Source organism: Schistocerca serialis, chromosome 6, assembly GCF_023864345.2.
Source record: "Schistocerca serialis cubense isolate TAMUIC-IGC-003099 chromosome 6, iqSchSeri2.2, whole genome shotgun sequence".
NCBI lineage: Eukaryota > Metazoa > Arthropoda > Insecta > Orthoptera > Acrididae > Schistocerca > Schistocerca serialis.
Window position 1 is genome coordinate 469,474,940 of NC_064643.1, and position 19,186 is coordinate 469,494,125.

At 41.8% G+C, this 19,186-nt stretch overlaps 1 protein-coding gene across 1 annotated transcript in view; it reads left to right on the plus strand.

The window, feature by feature from the left end:
- The window catches only part of LOC126483660 (ribosome biogenesis protein BOP1 homolog), an 88,967-nt gene that overhangs the window by 29,051 nt on the left and 40,730 nt on the right, over positions 1–19,186 (plus strand). Inside the window, exons 5-9 of the mRNA XM_050106720.1 lie at positions 10,478–10,792; positions 10,898–11,065; positions 14,729–14,903; positions 14,998–15,207; positions 15,284–15,387. Of these exons, the coding sequence (XP_049962677.1) occupies positions 10,478–10,792; positions 10,898–11,065; positions 14,729–14,903; positions 14,998–15,207; positions 15,284–15,387 (972 nt within the window). The remainder of the gene's footprint in view (positions 1–10,477; positions 10,793–10,897; positions 11,066–14,728; positions 14,904–14,997; positions 15,208–15,283; positions 15,388–19,186) is intronic.

The window sequence follows — 19,186 nt, forward strand, 5'->3', positions numbered from 1 at the left end:
GCAATATCTCCCACCTCCTCCTCTACAAAACAGTGCCCATGCAAATAACATGTTTCATGAATATTTAGCACTGTGAAGTTGTCCTACCCACTTCAGTAGTCAAGGTCTCTAACACACCTGCATGTGGTGGCACTCAACTCTGAAATAAAATGGTTCAAATCCTGGTTGTGACAAATTTTCACCACCAATATTTAGCTACATGAGGAGGATAGGTAATGGCATAAAGTTCCTAATCATCTACCTTTTTGCAATTACTCTCAATTAAATTCCAAATGTCTCATGAAATGAAGGCACATGACACAGTTGATGGTGATCTGTCAGTCAGATGGGGACATTAAGTTCGGCAGCCCCTATGGTGCAACTCAAGAGGAGGAGGCAATATGCCAGCATAGGGTTTCACTGTCTCCCGTCATCATTAACACGCACCCAACACTACGCTGTACAAGGACTCATTACAATTGCGCACATAACACAGGTACACACTTGATACTTCATAACAGGTCAGAGGAGGGCAGTGGCAAACCATGTCCATAAAACATCACCTAGAACGACGATGTAGGATTCCTGCATCTGCTCCCATATTCTTTTTTCTGCATAGGGGACTGCCTACACTTACCAGCGAAGCCCTCTCGGGCTTCCATCCAGGTGGCTCCTTAATATTCCATGCTGTTTCAATGGATGTCACTTTCATCTTGTGGTGAAACATTGAGATTATATGGGCATCAATTGCCCAGGGTCTTACCAAGCATCAGCTGCTGGGGTCAGTCTCTGTGTATAGCTGTTAATGAATGTTTCCATGCTGAACTTAGCCCTTGTCTTTGTTGAGGAGATTGTCATGGAGCCTGATCACAACTGATTCTTCAATAATGCTCTCCTACAAGCCCAGTAGCTCTACACAACATTTTTATTCTCTCTTATCCTTCATTGAGACTGTTTTCTGCCACCACTGACTTCTCTCTATACCCCAGATGTACATATCTTGTGTGTTTCACATGATACACTGCTGTGTTTGCCTGAGGTTCTAGAGACCACGCTCACAAGGAATGCTATGCACACCGGGTAATTGCAGTTATGTTTGTCCTTCACCAAGTCAGGCATATCTACATGGTCAACAATGTAGGAAAAGACAGCTTGCTACTTACCACAAAGAAGACACGTTAAGTTGCAGAAAGGCACAATTAAAAGGCACTTACATAAAGCTTTTGGCTACAGCCTTCATCAGTAGAAGAGAGAGACACACCGTTCATACACACAAGCAAGCATTCCGGCCTGAGATGCTGGAACTGGCAATCATATGTGCATAAGATATTATTGCTTGTGTGTGTGTGTTTTACTAATGAAGGTCGTGACTGAAAGCTTTATGCAAGTGTCTTTTAATTGTGCCTGTCTGCAACTTAATGTGTCTTCTTTGTGGTAAGTAGCAATCTGTATTTTCCTACATTGTTGATATTCCTACCTGGAGATTACATAGTTTGATTTTGTTTGTTTGTGGTGGTCAAAAGGTGGCTCTGATGATGTCCCCCAAGGATTCTTGCAATTTTGTGTAAAAGACACTCAGTATGGTGGATAGAGGTGAGCTTCTCTTTCTCTACCTCTTGTTTGCAGGTATTTGTATAACTCACATTATTTTACACCTATCTAATCTGAATTTTGCTGTACAATTTTGGCAAAACACATCTTCAGGGTGTTGCAGCTCTTCTGAGAGGCTGTCTTTGTCACAAGTGGCATGTGCCCTGTGAACTAGAGTTGTGGAACAATGTACCACTGCACTGGGTGATGACTGCTTGTTACATGTAGGTACAGATCTGTGTGGGACTTCTTTCTCTAGACTGTATGTTGTAAAAAACTGTTTTTTATTCTTTATTTTTATTATTATATTGTCTAAAAATGAAAGACTTCCATTCTGTTATAGGCCCATCATGAACTTTATATTTTGACTGAGGCTGTTCAGGTGGTCTGGGAACTCATTCAGGGTCTCTCTGTCACGTCCCCACATAACACAGGTTTCATCTACATAATGGGAAATACCCCGGTGGAGCATAATCCCCCTTACTTCCCCTTCTCTATATCACAAGTAATTCCAAAACTTCACCAGAAGATGATGAGAGCAACACTCATTTAAACATCAGAATTTCAACACAGCCACCTAAATAGAAGCCTGGGAAGATTTCATTACACTGGTGTTTGTCCTCAGCTGGGACAACCCCTGAATGATTGTATAATTGCCCTGAATGATTGTATAATTGCCCCGAATGATTGCATAACTATTGATTCGCTCCAGTACAAAACACTGACACTGGCTGAAATATCAGTTTACGTATATGTAGTATTAATTTGTATTCACAAATGTATTACATACCAATGATCTTTGTAACTGAATACAATGTAGTCTTAAATTCTTATGCTTGGTACAGCTCATTACATAGCCCCTTCCCCTCACCCAATTCCATAGCTTATGCACCAATCACTTCCCATCATTGTCACACAAGTAACCACTTGTCAACTGAAGTAGGTACTCTGCACATAGAGTGACTCAAATTAAACCCCTGACAACACATGTTGGTAACCGATTGCTTGTGAATCACTTCCTGTGTAGTTAAATAGGGCACTTCAATTTCCGATAGACCCACCAGTAAATCATTTGCAGTGCATTACAACGTGACTAGGTATCCATGTTGCCAAACAGTCTGAGAGGTATCGTGTCCTTGAACACAGCTCTCAGTCGTTTGATTTGAAAATGAATGGGCAGGTTGTGAACATCAGCTATGTACGGGAAGTGAAAAAACATCCCATATTATAAAACTGCTAGCTCCCAGGTTACTGTAGAGAGGATTTGATACAGGAAGCGTGGTGTGAAGTGAGGAAAAAAGTTCATATGACAGGTATGTAGCGTACTGCACAGTCATTTTTAAAATTAAATTGCATCTACATCTACATCCACACTCCGCAAGCCACCTGACAGTGTGTGGCGGAGGTTACCCTGAGTACCTCTATCGGTTCTCCCTTCTATTCCGTCTTGTATTGTTTGTGGAAAGAAGGATTGTCGGTATGCTTCTGATTTTTCTGATTTTCTCTCTGATTTTATCCTCATGGTCTCTTCGCGAGATATACGTAGGAGGTAGCAATATACTGCTTGACTCTTCGGTGAAGGTATGTTCTCGAAACTTGAACAAAAGCCCGTACCGAGCTACTCAGCGTCTCTCCTGCAGAGTCTTCCACTGGAGTTTATCTATCATCTCCATAATGCTTTCGCGATTACTAAATGATCCTGTAACGAAGCGCGCTGCTCTCCGTTGGTTCTTCTCTATCTGTTCTATCAACCCTATCTGGTACGGATCCTACACTGCTGAGCAGTATTCAATCAGTGGGCGAACAAGCGTACTGTAACCTACTTCCTTTGTTTTCAGATTGCATTTCCTTAGGATTCTTCCAATGAATCTCAGTCCGGCATCTGCTTTACCGATGATCAACTTTATATGATCATTCCATTTTAAATCACTCCTAATGCATACTCCCAGATAATTTATGGAATTAACTGCTTCCAGTTGCTGACCTGCTATTTTGTAGCTAAATGATAAGGGAACTATCTTTCTATGTATTCACAGCACATTACACTTGTCTACATTGAGATTCAATTGCCATTCCCTGCACCATGCGTCAATTCGCTGCAGATCCTCCTGCATTTCAGTACAATTTTCCATTGTTACAACCTCTCGATACACCACAGCATCATCCGCAAAAAGCCTCAGTGAACTTCCGATGTCATCCACAAGGTCATTTATGTATATTGTGAATAGCAATGGTCCTATGACACTCCCCTACGGCACACCTGAAATCACTCTTACTTCGGAAGACTTCTCTCCATTGAGAATGACATGCTGCATTCTGTTGTCTAGGAACTCTTGAATCCAATCACACAATTGGTCTGACAGTCCATATGCTCTTACTTTGTTCATTAAATGACTGTGGGGAACTGTATCGCACGCCTTGCGGAAGTCAAGAAACACGGCATCTACCTGTGAACCCGTGTCTATGGCCCTCTGAGTCTCGTGGACGAATAGCGCGAGCTGGGTTTCACACGACCGTCTTTTTCGAAACCCATGCTGATTCCTACAGAGTAGATTTCTAGTCTCCAGAAAAGTTATTGTACTCGAACATAATACGTGTTCCAAAATTCTACAACTGATCGACGTTAGAGATATAGGTCTATAGTTCTGCACATCTGTTTGACGTCCCTTCTTGAAAATGGGTATGACCTGTGCCCTTTTCCAATCCTTTGGAACACTACGCTCTTCTAGAGACCTACGGTACACCGCTGCAAGAAGGGGGGCAAGTTCCTTTGCGTACTCTGTGTAAAATCGAACTGGTATCCCATCAGGTCCAACGGACTTTCCTCTTTTGAGCGATTTTAATTGTTTCTCTATCCCTCTGTCGTCTATTTTGATATCTACCATTTTGTCATCTGTTCGACAATCTAGAGAAGGAACTACAGTGCAGTCTTCCTGTGTGAAACAGCTTTGGAAAAAGGCATTTAGTATTTTGGCCTTTTGTCTGTCATCCTCTGTTTCAGTACCATTTTGGTCACAGAGTGTCTGGACATTTTGTTTTGATCCACCTACTGCTTTGACATAAGACCAAAATTTCTTAGGATTTTCTGCCAAGTCAGTACATAGAACTTTACTTTCGAATTCATTGAATGCCTCTCGCATAGCCCTCCTCACACTACATTTCGCTTCTCGTAATTTTTGTTTGTCTGCAAGGGTTTGGCTATGTTTATGTTTGCTGTTAAGTTCCCTTTGCTTCCGCATCAGTTTCCTAAGTCGGTTGTTGTACCACGGTGGCTCTTTTCCATCTCTTACGATCTTGCTTGGCACATACTCATCTAACGCATATTGTACGATGGTTTTGAACTTTGTCCACTGATCCTCAACACTATCTGTACTTGAGACAAAACTTTTGTGTTGAGCCGTCAGGTACTCTGTAATCTGCTTTTTGTCACTTTTGCTAAACAGAAGAATCTTCCTACCTGTTTTAATATTTCTATTTACGGCTGAAATCATCAATGCAGTAACCGCTTTATGATTGCTGATTTCCTGTTCTGTGTTAACTGTTTCAAATAGTTCGGGTCTGTTTGTCACCAGAAGGTCTAATATGTTATCGCCACGAGTCAGTTCTCTGTTTAACTGCTCAAGGTAGTTTTCAGATAAAGCACTTAAAAAAAATTTCACTGGATTCTTTGTCCCTGCCACCCATTATGAACGTTTGAGTCTCCCAGTCTATATCCGGCAAATTAAAATCTCCACCCAGAACTATAACATGGTGGGGAAATCTACTCGAAATATTTTCCAAATTATCCTTCAGGTGCTCAGCCACAACAGCTGATGAGCCAGGGGACCTATAGAGACATCCAATTACCATGTCTGAGCCTGCTTTAACCGTGACCTTCACCCAAATTATTTCACATTTTGGATCTCCGTCAATTTCCTTCGATACTATTGCACTTCTTATCGCTATAAACACGCCTCCCCCTTCACTGTCCAGCCTGTCCCTGCGGTATACATTCCAATCTGAGTTTAGGATTTCATTACTGGTTACGTCTCGTTTCAGCCAACTTTCTGTCCCTAGTACTATATGGGCGTTGTGACCGTTTATTAATGAGAGCAGTTCTGGGACCTTTCTATAGATGCTCCTGCAGTTTACTATTAGCACATTAATATTGTTATTCCCTGTTGCATTTTGCCTACTCCTACCTTGCTGCGTCTCAGGAGGCGTCTTGTCGGGCCTAGGGAGGGAATTCTCTAACCAAAAAGACCCACATGTGCACTCCACACATACTCCGCTACCCTTGTAGCCGCTTCCGGCGTGTAGTGCACGCCTGACTTATTCAGGGGGACCCTACATTTCTCCACCCGATAGCGGAGGTTGAGAAATTTGCACTCCAGATCTCCGCAGAATCGTCTGAGCCTCTGGTTTAAGCCTTCCACTTGGCTCCAAACCAGAGGACCACGATCGGTTCTGGGAACGAGACTAAAAATAGTTAGCTCTGATTCCACCCCGCGAGCGAGGCTTTCCGCCTTCACCAATTCCGCCAACCGCCTGTACGAACTGAGGATGTCCTCTGAACCCAGACGGCAGGAGTCATTGGTGCCGACACGAGCAACAATTTGCAGTCAGGTGTACCCAGTGCTCTCTATCGCCGCCGGCAGGGCCTCCTCCACATCTCGGATGAGACCCCCCGGGAAGCAGACAGAGTGAACATTGGCCTTCTTAACCCGACTAATGTTGGAGCTCCCAGTAACTAATAAACCCCTCCCTCCCATGTGCCTGCTCGGACCTTGATGAAGGAGTGGCCACATGTCCACTCACAGGCTGAGCGGGCAATCCCACACAGCCAGCCTCCACATTTACACTCCACCTCGTGCGCCGCGAACGCCGCTGAACCCGCCACTCCCCTTGGGGAGAGGGTGGCCCAACCGCGACCGGTACCCACGAAGATGTCTCGACAGCAGGGACAGTGGGTGAAGCATGTAAACCCTGGGGTGTACCATGTGACGCACCAGACTCCCCACTGCCACTACAATCCGAGGCAGCAGCCTGAAGATGGCTGACCGCGGCCATCAACACGCTCAGCTGTTCGCGAACAGTGGCCAGCTCCTCCTGCGTCCGTACACAGCAGTCACACATCCTATCCATCCTAAGAAATCAATTTACTGTAGAGAGTTAATCAACTTTTAACTAGACTGCTAATTCACTAAAGGCGGCTGATTGTTGACTAAACTGTGGTTGCTAGCCACTTCTTGCAGAAAACAATGAAAATAGCACTACCTGTCTCTTGACTGTATTGAAAACAAACACTAGCACTACTGGCACTATGGCTGACTTAAAGGGACTCTCTCTGACTGTGTTCAAAACAAACACGAAATATATGGAACACTGTTACTAGCGCTCGACAATTAAAGCTTCCTAAAAGCAAAAACACACGGAAGAAGAAGTGACAAGTAAGAAAAATACAGTTAATACTTAAATTAAGGTAGCTCGCTGCACAGCAGACGTGAAGCAGACGGCAGTTACGACGACATTGGTGCATTAATAGAGCAAATGTACGAAAAATGTAAGCCACACAGAGAGACTATGAGCATCTGCTCGTTCTGTAAAATTATACTGTCATGTACACACAAACAATGAAAATAATGATAAAATGGCAAAATCCACAAATCTACGATATGTGTGAACACAGTAGTGTCCACGTACAAATGATTTGTAGAGCACAAATCACCATCACCACATTTCTGTATGTATAAATCTAATGATACCAGGATTTTCAAATTAGAAGTAATTGTCAACACGTTAAAGTAAAGCATTTATTTTGTTTTCATTTACGTAATTTAATTACAGCCAACACGAAATGAACATAGAAGTGGAGTGGTTCCACTCCCAAGGAAGAGATGCATGTGGGATTATAAAATAATTTCGCTGCACATTTTCGTAATAAATCTGCCAGTGAATAAGTACAAATTGTAACCTGTAGGTGTTATAATATTGCAATATCATTAATGGTTTCATGATTTTCTTAAAAGCTTGTCCGTGTGTATTAGAATCTTCTTAATTGTCTATATAATTGTGGAGAACTGAACTATGGCTTTGATATCATCATTCACTCTTGCGGGATTCCTTCTACATACTGGACCTTTTAAAACTTGAACTTTTCCTGAAACCATTCCAAATGCACATTCATGGTTTTTCTTCCTCTGCCTAAGTAGTAGCTAAAAATTCTTTTAACATATGTAAATCTTTCTTGGGGGATGTTCTTATGAAATAGTTTGGTGAGGGGGATGCTTCATCTGATGAAAAATAGTAAGAAAACAGGCTATAACTACCATCATACGTTAAACCCGATGGGAATGGAATATCAATGCCTGCCAATGTGTTATCTAGTGCTTATACTGCTGAAGCATGAAAATTCCTTGATCAGCATAGACTACCCTGATTAAAGTAAATAACCCATCAGCATCACAGCATGCCAATAGCACAACAGCATGTTATTATGTTGGAGCGTAAGTTCACAGCATATTTCTGTAAGTTTAGTAAACACAACAGATACACATGGTAGAGACTTTATCCATTAATAACATATTCTCCTTCACTAATTACAACAGCCTGCTGCTGATGGTGCAGTAACTTTTAGATTCCACGGGTGTAGCAACCACATGATTTTGAGGTGAAGAACTCATGGAGCCACATTTGGAGCACATTTTCATCTGGAGAGGAAGTTCATTGAAGGTTGTTCGACAGAGAGCAGAAAAGGTGAAAATCTGGGGGCCCAAGTTCATGTGAATAAGTTGGGTGTGGAATGATTTCTGAGCCGAACACCTGTATGGTGTTTTTTGCCAGTCTAGCAGAATACTTATATATTATAATTACGGAAATGGAAGAGGATGTAGATGAAGACGAAATGGGAGATAAGATACTGCGTGAAGAGTTTGACAGAGCACTGAAAGACCTGAGTCGAAACAAGGCCCCGGGAGTAGACAACATTCCATTAGAACCACTGATGACCTTGGGAGAGCCAGTCATGACAAAACTCTACCATCTGGTGAGCAAGATATATGAGCCAGGCGAAATACCCTCAGACTTCAAGAAGAATATAATAATTCCAATCCCAAAGAAAGCAGGTGTTGACAGATGTGAAAATTACCGAACAGTCAGTTTAATAAGTCACAGCTGCAAAATACTAACGCGAATTCTTTACAGACGAATGGAAAAACTGGTAGAAACGGACCTCGGGGAAGATCAATTTGGATTCCGTAGAAATGTTGGAACATGTGAAGCAATACTAACCTTACAACTTATCTTAGAAGAAAGATTAAGAAAAGGCAAACCTACGTTTCTAGCATTTGTAGACTTAGAGAAAGCTTTTGACAATGTTAACTGGAATACTCTCCTTCAAATTCTAAAGGTGACAGGGGTAAAACACAGGGAGCGAAAGGCTATTTACAATTTGTACAGCAACCAGATGGCAGTTACAAAAGTCGAGGGACATGAAAGGGAAGCAGTGGTTGGGAAAGGAGTGAGACAGGGTTGTAGCCTCTCTCCGATGTTATTCAATCTGTATATTGAGCAAGCAGTAAAGGAAACAAAAGAAAAGTTCGGAGTAGGCATTAAAATCCATGGAGAAGAAATAAAAACTTTGAGATTCGCCGATGACATTGTAATTCTGTCAGAGACAGCAAAGGACTTGGAAGAGCAGTTGATCGGAATGGACAGTGTCTTGAAAGGAGGGTATAAGATGAACATCAACAAAAGCAAAACGATGCTGAGGGAATTAGATTAGGAAATCAGACACTTAAAGTAGTAAAGGAGTTTTGCTATTTGGGGAGCAAAATAACTGATGATGGTCGAAGTAGAGAGGATATAAAATGTAGACTGGCAATGGCAAGGAAATCGTTTCTGAAGAAGAGAAATTTGTTAACATCGAGTATAGATTTAAGTGTCAGGAAGTCGTTTCTGAAAGTATTTGTATGGAGTGTAGCCATGTATGGAAGTGAAACATGGACGATAACTATTTTGGAGAAGAAGAGAATAGAAGCTTTCGAAATGTGGTGCTACAGAAGAATGCTGAAGATAAGGTGCGTAGATCATGTAACTAATGAGGAGGTATTGAATAGGATTGGGGAGAAGAGAAGTTTGTGGCACAACTTGACTAGAAGAAGGGATCGGTTGGTCGGACATGTTTTGAGGCATCAAGGAATCACAAATTTAGCATTGGAGGGCAGCGCGGAGGGTAAAAATCGTAGAGGGAGACCAAGAGATGAATACACTAAGCAGATTCAGAAGGATGTAGGTTGCAGTGAGTACTGGGAGATGAAGAAACTTGCATAGGATAGAGCAGCATGGAGAGCTGCATCAAACCAGTCTCAGGACTGAAGACCACAACAACAACAACAACAACAGCAGAATACGGAGGGGCATTGTCATGGAGTAGCTTCCTTCATGCAGTCTTCATGGTAGTTGTTCATGGATTACATTTGCAAAACATTTATTTACAATAAATGTCAGCAGTGATGGTTACACCTTGGGGCAGCAATTTGCAATAACTACACTGTCACTGTTCTACCAGATGCATAACATACAGGTTGTTGTTCAGGGAGTTACTGCTTTGTTTGGGATCAACCATTCCTCTTTTTCCTTATTTAGCATAAAGACACCATTTCTTGTCACCAGTAATGATACAGGATAGGTATGGTCATTGTTGTTAACAAGCCAGTTGCTGATGAGCAAGCACAGAGGCACATATGACCACCCACTGATTTTGGTCCTTTTTGCCTTAGAGTATGCTTCTGTAGTAATGCTTCACCTTGCAATAAACTGTAGTAATGCTGAAATTTTTGTGTTGGTTTCATAATGGAACTCTTTCATCCCCAATATACTTTACTTGCTACAGTTGTATGTTTTAACTGTTTATTTATTTTATTAATAGCCTTGGATAGAATGGTTTACCTCAGAAGTCATGAAGACACCACTACGAAAGTTTCCAGAACACAAACGATCGTTCTTGCCAAGTAAATCAGAGAAAGAAAAAGTATCTAAATTGGTTCATGCTATAAAAATGGGATGGATAAAACCAAGGAAAGAAAAAGATAAAGATCCAAAATTTTATATGTTGTGGCAGACAGACGATACAGCTGAACACATGAGACGTATTCATGATCATATACCAGCTCCAAAACGTCATTTACCTGGGCATGCTGAATCCTACAATCCTCCACCAGAATATCTCTTTGATGAAAGAGAAGTAAGTAACTGAATAGTACTTGTTCTAGTAAGTAACTTGCAACAACAGACATACATTTAATTATTTATGGTGACATTGCTTAACAGATATTTTCTTTATTGGCAGGTAAAACAGTGGAATAAGTTGCAAGCCACACCATGGAAGAGGAAACTTCACTTCATACCTCAGAAATACAGGTCATTGAGGGAAGTTCCAGCTTACAGTAGATATATTAGAGAGAGGTTCTTACGTTGTCTGGATTTATACATGTGCCCACGGGCAAGGAAGATGAGGGTAAGTTAAGTAATTATTTTTGTTATTACTTACAGGAAACCCTTTAAAATTATGTTCAGTGTTAAAAACCTGAGGCAGTTGGTGTGGTGAATATGGTTCTATGAATCTAAAGGTCTTAAGTCAGTACATCATTTGCTGCATTCCTGGCACCCAACACGATTTTCACCTCTTCCAAAGATTTGTGAGAATGAAAAGCAGCAAGTTGCACCAACTGAAGGAATCTACATTAAGCAGTAATGTTCCTCTGTAACTCAATAAGAAAGAGTATCATCAAGGTTGCCACAAGCTCTAGAAATCAGGGAATGTCAGGGAATTTCAGATGTATCAGGGAAATTTGGAAAAAAAAAAAACACACCTGGAAAAATCTTGTTTTTGTCTCAGTAGATGAAATGGTTTGTTTACTGTGATGGGTTCTAGGCGCTCTGTCCGGAACCGCGCGACTGCTACGGTCGCAGGTTCGAATCCTGCCTCGGGCATGGATGTGTGTGATGTCCTTAGGTTAGTTAGGTTTAAGTAGTTCTAAGTTCTAGGGGACTGATGACCACAGATATTAAGTCCCGTAGTGCTCAGAGCCATTTACTGCGATGTCATGCACCGTCACTGTCTGGACACAGCTGAGTACGTACGCCGCTTCCCTACTCATCCCTAATACTTTGCCCTTCCTACCGCTCCCCTCAGCTTGCAGTCAGTGCTGCCACCACTACTTACCGCTAGCCTAGCAGCTGCCGACGAGAGGCAGGGAGGTGTGAGGTGTGTTTGTTTGAATCTGATTCTCAGAGACTGTTGACACAGCAGCTGGAGACGGCGGTCGTGTGTCCATGAGTTGTCTGAGTGATTTTGTGAATGTGTGTTTGCACACTATTGTTTTCTGACAAAGGCTATGGCCGACAATTTAATTCTGAGAGTATGATTGTCTTTTCTACATGCCTGTCTTCGGCTCATCGATCATCTTTACAGTGAGTTGCTACCTATCCTCATTAGTATTGCTTCCCAAAGTATTTGTTCAATTTATCTGTTGCATGGATTGATCACTGTGGTCTTATTTCATCAACATGGCGTCTGTGATGCATGAATAGCTGGCCACACGAGTGGATTTCTGTGACAGGCCAAAACTGCTGGCCATTTCTGCGGGTATCTCTAATGGATTGGGCCTGCAAATCTGAAACCTGTAATTTCCCACTAATGTGCAGGCCCTGCCAATCGAATCTTGTCTCGCCAATCTGTTCGCAGGCCAGGTCTGTCTGTGTGTGGCATAATGCAGCGAATTTTCGTGGTTTATCCGTGGGCCCAGGACTGTGTTGCTCCTCAGCAGGCCAGAGGCCATGGGGGATGAATTTCAGCCATTGTGACTGTCTAACCACAAGTATATTGAACAGTGCAGTGTTTTATAGAAATTTTATTTATTGTAGTACATTTTGACACTTTGAAAGTAGTTTTTTTTATTAAAAAGATGGATGATAAGAAGAAAATTGTAGCAGTTGCTGGCAGTTTGGACACTATGTACTCATATATTTCTCGAAAGAAAAATCATTCAATATCAGTAAAATAATAGACATAACACGGTGAGTAATAATCAACAATAAAGAACATAGTAGAACCAACATTTTGTTGCCAGTCACCTATAGTGTTGGTTTACACAACTCTTCCCTGTCTTATACACTTCTTTCAAGAGGCCTAATTTTTTCTGAGGTTGTTTCTGAGAATAGTGAAGGTATTTCAAATCTGTCTTGCAACTCAAAGGAAAAGTTTATTTTTGTCACCATGTGTGTTTCATTTTATTGAAATAAAATAACGATAGGGGTCTTAATGAAACACACAACCGTTTAACTTGCTTTCTCCATCTAAAAACAGTTCATTACAAAATATGTTGATGTTAGTACTTAAGATTTTTCCTCACGTGAGAGAGAAATTCAGAAATCCTTACGTATTTTTCAGATCTCAAAATTTGTCAAGGGAAGATGCTAAAACTTATCTGGAAATCAGGGAATTTCACTTGGGTAAACTGGTGGCAGCCCTGATCATTTTCAATAGAGTTCCTGTATTTTTTAACTAACATTCAGGCCTGAGTTACTTTACTGCATACTTTTAATAATAAAATAATTATGTAGCAGCTGTGTTGTCGACAGTTATTTTAGCTGTCTGTTATAGGTATTTACAATCTGCGAGAACTTTCCTACTTTATTAATTTTTTGTATGGACTGTATACATTGATTTGGGAGATAGGCTGCAGCAGTTGCACCGTATTTCAGAAAGAATCATTCACATTTGTTGTTCATTGGTTGTTTTTAGTGTGTAGTGTAGATTGTGATTGAATAAGAAGAAAATTGGAATTACTAGAAATATTGAGTGTAAAATAATGGTGCAACAACCATCTTGCCTGCAAAAAAAAGTGAAGCTCTGAGAAGGGGTGGAAGAAACTTGTTTGTGCTGATTCAACTGGGAAGAGTGACATAAAGCCATTATTTCTTCTCCTGAGGCAAGCTGCTTCACAACTGTTGCCACTGATAGTTGATAACATAGATACTGGCACTGGGAAGGAGCTGATGTCCAAGCTGGTCCCCATAAGTTCTGTCAATGACAGATCTGGTTATCTTTCCAGCTTGGGAGAGTCTCATTGTCATGTTCACAGTTCATAGACACCCATCCCGTGTGTGGGTGAGCAGTGTCCTGTTGAAAACTTGATCAGTGATATTGTCACATAAAAGGTAACACATGAGGAGACTGAATGTCCTAGGTGTAAAATTGTGCCTACAACCTGTGACCTGAAGTCGTACCCAGTGGCTTCTCACACCATGACACCCAGAGAAACTCTGCTGTTTCTCTCAAAAACCCTGTAAAAATGGGATCTTGTCCCATGTAACGTCCATACTTGCCAAAAATTGTCATCTGGGGTAGAGCAGAACTGATTCATCACTGAACGGAACACGACTTGCTTCCCAGTCATGACACCACTCCAGATGCAGCTATTCATGTTGTGCTGTTAATGGCAGCCTACACATGGGAGGGTAATTCCGTAGAACAGCTGCTGCTCGTATCCAATCAAGGTGCAGAATGACACATGATATTGTAGGATCATATTACTTGCACTCATGTGGCAGGTTAAGATTTGAAGGGGTTGTGATGTGATTGGTGCACAGTATGGAGATCCTTGCCTGTAGTGATTAAACTTGGTTGCCTGAAATCTTGATGAGTAGTAAACCTGCCCTCACATTTACTTTCAGTGAAACATTGGGTCACTGTATCTTCCCAATGCTCCATCAACCTGGACATTGCACGATTTGACCAGCAGGCCAAATGGAGACATGTAATGAGGCCCCTTTCAAACTCTGTTAGTTGCTGACAATGATGTTTCACACAAGTACTCTGCACCGTAAAGCCTTCACACTGAGCATTCCACATCTGACACTGTTTACACCGCTTATATACTCAGCCAGGCTTGCTAACAACACTAAACATGAATGACACTAATACACTCTGTTAACCATTTCATCTCTTACAGAGAATTGCAGCTCTTGATCATTTATATAGCTGCCAAAGGTATGGAGGTGCACGAAGTTACATTTTCATCTGACCATGCCTTACGGATGCTTCACTTTTTAGTTAGGCAGCGTATATAGAAGTTGAGTGAAATTAATATAGATATATGTTTTTATTTCCTCCCAGTTGACAATTCAACCTGAAGAATTAGTTCCACAGCTTCCAAGTCCAAAAGATTTGCAGCCATTTCCAACTGTTATGTCACTTGTTTATAAAGGACATACTGACATGGTTCGAACTATTGCTGTGGAACCCAAAGGGCAGTTCCTTGCCTCTGGCTCAGACGATCTTACTGTGAAAAGTAAGGATAAGAAAGTAACTGTAGCATGTATTTATTTTACTACTGAAGTGTTACAGGAGGGATACAGTTTTCTGGTTCTGTTTTTTCTTTTCAGTTTGGGAAGTATCTACAGGTCGCTGTGTGCGCACAATTCCAGCAGGTGGAATTGTGCGAAGTGTCAGCTGGTGTCCAAATCAGTCTCTCTCTCTAATTGCAATAGCTGCCGACAAGAAGGTATTACTGGTTAATCCAGGTGTTGGGGACCACATGATTGTCAACAAAACTGATAATTTACTGCAAGATCCACCAGAGCAGGATATACTGAGTATGTACTTATATTATTAAAACGGTGAGAAAACAACAGATAATTGAATTTTCTTCTTGACAGTTTTTGTTTCCAGTTCCAGAGAGAATAAAGAGTGCAGTCCAGTGGGAAAAGCCATCTGAGAGTGATTGGAAAAATGGAATCCGTATAATACTGAATCACTTCAAAGAAGTGAGACAGGTAATTTGAGCAATAGAGATTTAATTCACAGACTTCTAAAAGAACTTGAACTTTCACTTTGTGTAAGTACGAGTGAAGATAAAGAAGGCTCTTACTTGCATGACAGATGAAAATTAGATAACCGAGGATGCACAGAAGTTATAATTTTAATGGAGGCAAGAATGTGTGTAAATAATGGTGCGATATGTGTGGCTCCTCATACCTAATATTACTTTGATACATGTCTCCCTTCTAGCTGTTTGCACAAATGTCATACCAAGAATAGTGTCTGATGCAATTAGCTGTGCATTCATGATGTACTGCATAGGGATAATGGATGTGAACAAAGACTGACTGTACTGACTGCTTGATGTGGATAAAGATTGAATGCACTGACTGCATATCATGCAGTGTCTTCAGTTTTTTTAGGCATGCAGGAGTGCATGGTGGGTAGATACTTGCTTTGAATTAAGCCAGTTTCTGATGTGATCAAATTTCATTTACATGGTGGAAAAATACAATACAATGTGTTCCAGGGGAATGGTAAATATTTAGGGATATGACAGGAATGCTCATTTGAAGGGGGGGAAAAAAGCTTTACACGGACATATGCACTATTCTGAATGGTTTCCAATAAAGAACACCTTTAATGTACATCTGTTTTTGGGCTAGTGGTGCTCACCTGTTTGTCAGTCCCACCCAACCTCTTTGATATTTTATTCTAGCTCACCCTACCTTGTTGCTTTCAACGTCTTTGCCAAGGATGTCTTTCTGCCATTTTACTAACCCATTAAAGGCACTGTTACCAAGTGAAGTAGTGCAAGGAATTGAGAGTATATCAGAGAGAATTGGTTAACTGTGTTAATACATGTGCTGCCTGAAATGCCACACACCTATTCTAATGAAGAGTATGCAGATGTGGGGTATATGTATGGCTTCTGTGACTCTCTCTGCTGCCGAACTATGCTGGCAGTGCTTTCTAACACATCAGGTTCCTAATTGTAGAGTGCTTACCAGAGTTTTGAGCACATTGTGTGAAACAGGCATTCTTTCAAGTTGTCATTATTCTTCTGAACATTTAATTCAACAATCTGTGCAGGAGGAACAACACATTTTTGAAATAGTGCAGTATAGTTCTACTTTCTGCACAGATCAGTGTCTCACAAACACATGTATGGTGAATACCACATTTGGAAAACTTGTACCTATTTCACATGCAGCACATCCACAGTGTTCACATTGGTGACAATGCCACACATCTTGTATTTTATTTGATTACAGCTTGATAATAAATTTCACTGGGAGGAGCATACTGCAGAACTGTTAAAGTGCCCAAACAAATCTCTATTTGCTATGCAAATGTTGTCATAATTAGGTGATATAAAAATAAAAAAGCTAGTTTACTATGCTTCCTTTCATTCCATAATGTCATATGGGATTATTTTCTGGGGTAACTCATCAAACCAAGCAAAAATTTTTCGTGACCAAAACTGTGCAGTACAAATTATTTTTGGTGTGAACTCAAGAACATCCTGTAGAGGGTCATTGCTTCCCAATGCATTTATTCCTTAATGAAATTTCTCACTAAAATATATATCTTTCTTTCAAACCAACAGCTCAGTTCATGGAGTCACTACTAGAAACAAGAGTAACTTTCACAAAGATTTGAAGCCACTTACTTTGGTTCAGAAGGGTGTCCACTATTCAGCAACACACATTTTCAGTAACATCCCAGCAACCATTTAAAGCTTAACTAATAACAAAAGTCAGTTTGAGAAGAGTCTAAAGGATTTATTGATGCCCAGCTGCTTCTACTTCATTGATGAATTTCTTAGCAGAACCGATTGGGGTGTGTGTGTGTGTGTGTGTGTGTGTGTGCGTGTGTGTGTGTGTGTTATTAGAAATATCACATAATTGGAATATTTTGTACAAATTTTGTGCAGCAATGCAACCATTGTAAATAAGTGCTGTAAAATGTTTTTTACTGTAATTTTTTTTATTTGATGGTGAGTAGCTACAATAGCCTATGAATTATCATATGCACCTAAGTGTATCAATACGAGAGAAGGAAAGTTGCTACTCACCATATAGTTGAGATGCTGAACCGCAATAGGCACAATAAAAAGATTCACACAATCGTAGCTTTCGGCCATTAAGGACTTTGCCAGCAGTAGACACACGCACGCGCGCACACACACACACACACACACACACACACACACACACACACACACACACACAAGCGCAACTTGCACACACATCTGCAGCCTCAGAGAGCTGAAACTACACTACGAGCAGCAGCTCCAGTGCATGATGGGAGTGGCGACTGGGTGAGGGTAAGGAGGAGGCTGGGGCAGGGAGGGATAGTATGGTGGGAGTGGTGGACAGTGAAGTGTTGCAGTTTAGACGGAGGGTGGGAGAGAAGGTGCGGAGGAGGGAGGGGGTAAGTAGCGGAAAGGAGAGAAATAAAAATAAAAATAGAAGAAATTAAAAGAGTGGGTGTGGCGGTGAAATGACAGCTGTGTAGTGCTGGAATGGGAACAGGGAGGGGGTTGGATGGGTGAGGAGAGTGACTAGGAAAGGTTGAGGCCAGGAGGGTTACGGGAACATAGGATGTATTGCAGGGAAAGTTCCCACCTGCGCCATTCAGAAAATCTGGTGTTGGCGGGCAGGACCCGTGTGGTACAGGCTGTGAAGCATGGCAGCATGCTCAGCAACAGGGTGGTCCACTTGATTCTTGGCCACAGTTTGTCAGTGGCCATTCATGCAGACAGACAGTTTGTTGGTTGCATGCCTACATAGAGTGCAGCACAGTGGTTGCAGCTTGGCTTGTAGATTGCATGACTGGTTGCACAGGTAGCCCTGCCTTTGATGTGATAGGTAATGTTAGTGACCGGACTGGAGTAGATGGTGGTAAGAGAAAGTATGGGACAGGTCTTGCATCTAGGTCTATTACAGGGGTATGAGGCATGAGGTGAGGGGTTGGTAGCAGGGGTTGTGTAAGGATGGACGAGTATATTGTGTAGGTTCGGTGGATGGAAAAATACCACGATAGGAAGGGTGGGAAGGATAGTGGGGAGGACATTTCTCATTTCAGGGCACGACGAGTCGTAATAGAAACCCTGGCAGAGAATGTAATTCAGTTGCTCCAGTCCCGGATGGTACTGAGTTACAGGGGAATGCTCCTCTGTGGTCGGACTGTGGGACTTTGGGAGGTGGTGGGATACTGGAAAGATATGGCACGGGATATTTGTTTTTGTACAAGGATGGGAGGATAATTACGGTCAGTGAAGGCTTCAGAGAGACCCTTGGTATATTTAGAGAGGGACTGCTCTTCACTGCAGATGGGACGACCACGGGTGGCTAGGCTGTACGGAAGGGACTTCTTAGTATGAAACGGGTGGCAGCTGTCGAAGTGGAGGTGTTGTTGGTGGTTAGTAGGTTTGATGTGGAGGGAGGTACAGATGCAGCCATCTCTGAGGCAGAGGTCAACATCTAGGAAGGTGGCTTGTTGGGTTGAGTAGGACCAGGTGAATCAAATGGGGGAGAAGTTGTTGAGGTTCTGGAGGAATGTGAGTAAGGTGTCCTCACCTGCAATCCAGATAGCAAAGATGTCATCAATGAATCTGAACCACGTGAGGGGTTTAGGATTCTGGGTTTTTAGGAAGGATTCCTCTAGATAGCCCATGAAGAAGTTAGCATAGGATGGTGCCATGTGGGTGCCCTTAGGCGTACTGCGGATTTGTTTGTAGGTAATGCCTTCAAAGGAGAAGTAATTGTGGGTCAGGATATAGTCGGTCATGGAGACTAGAAAGGAGGT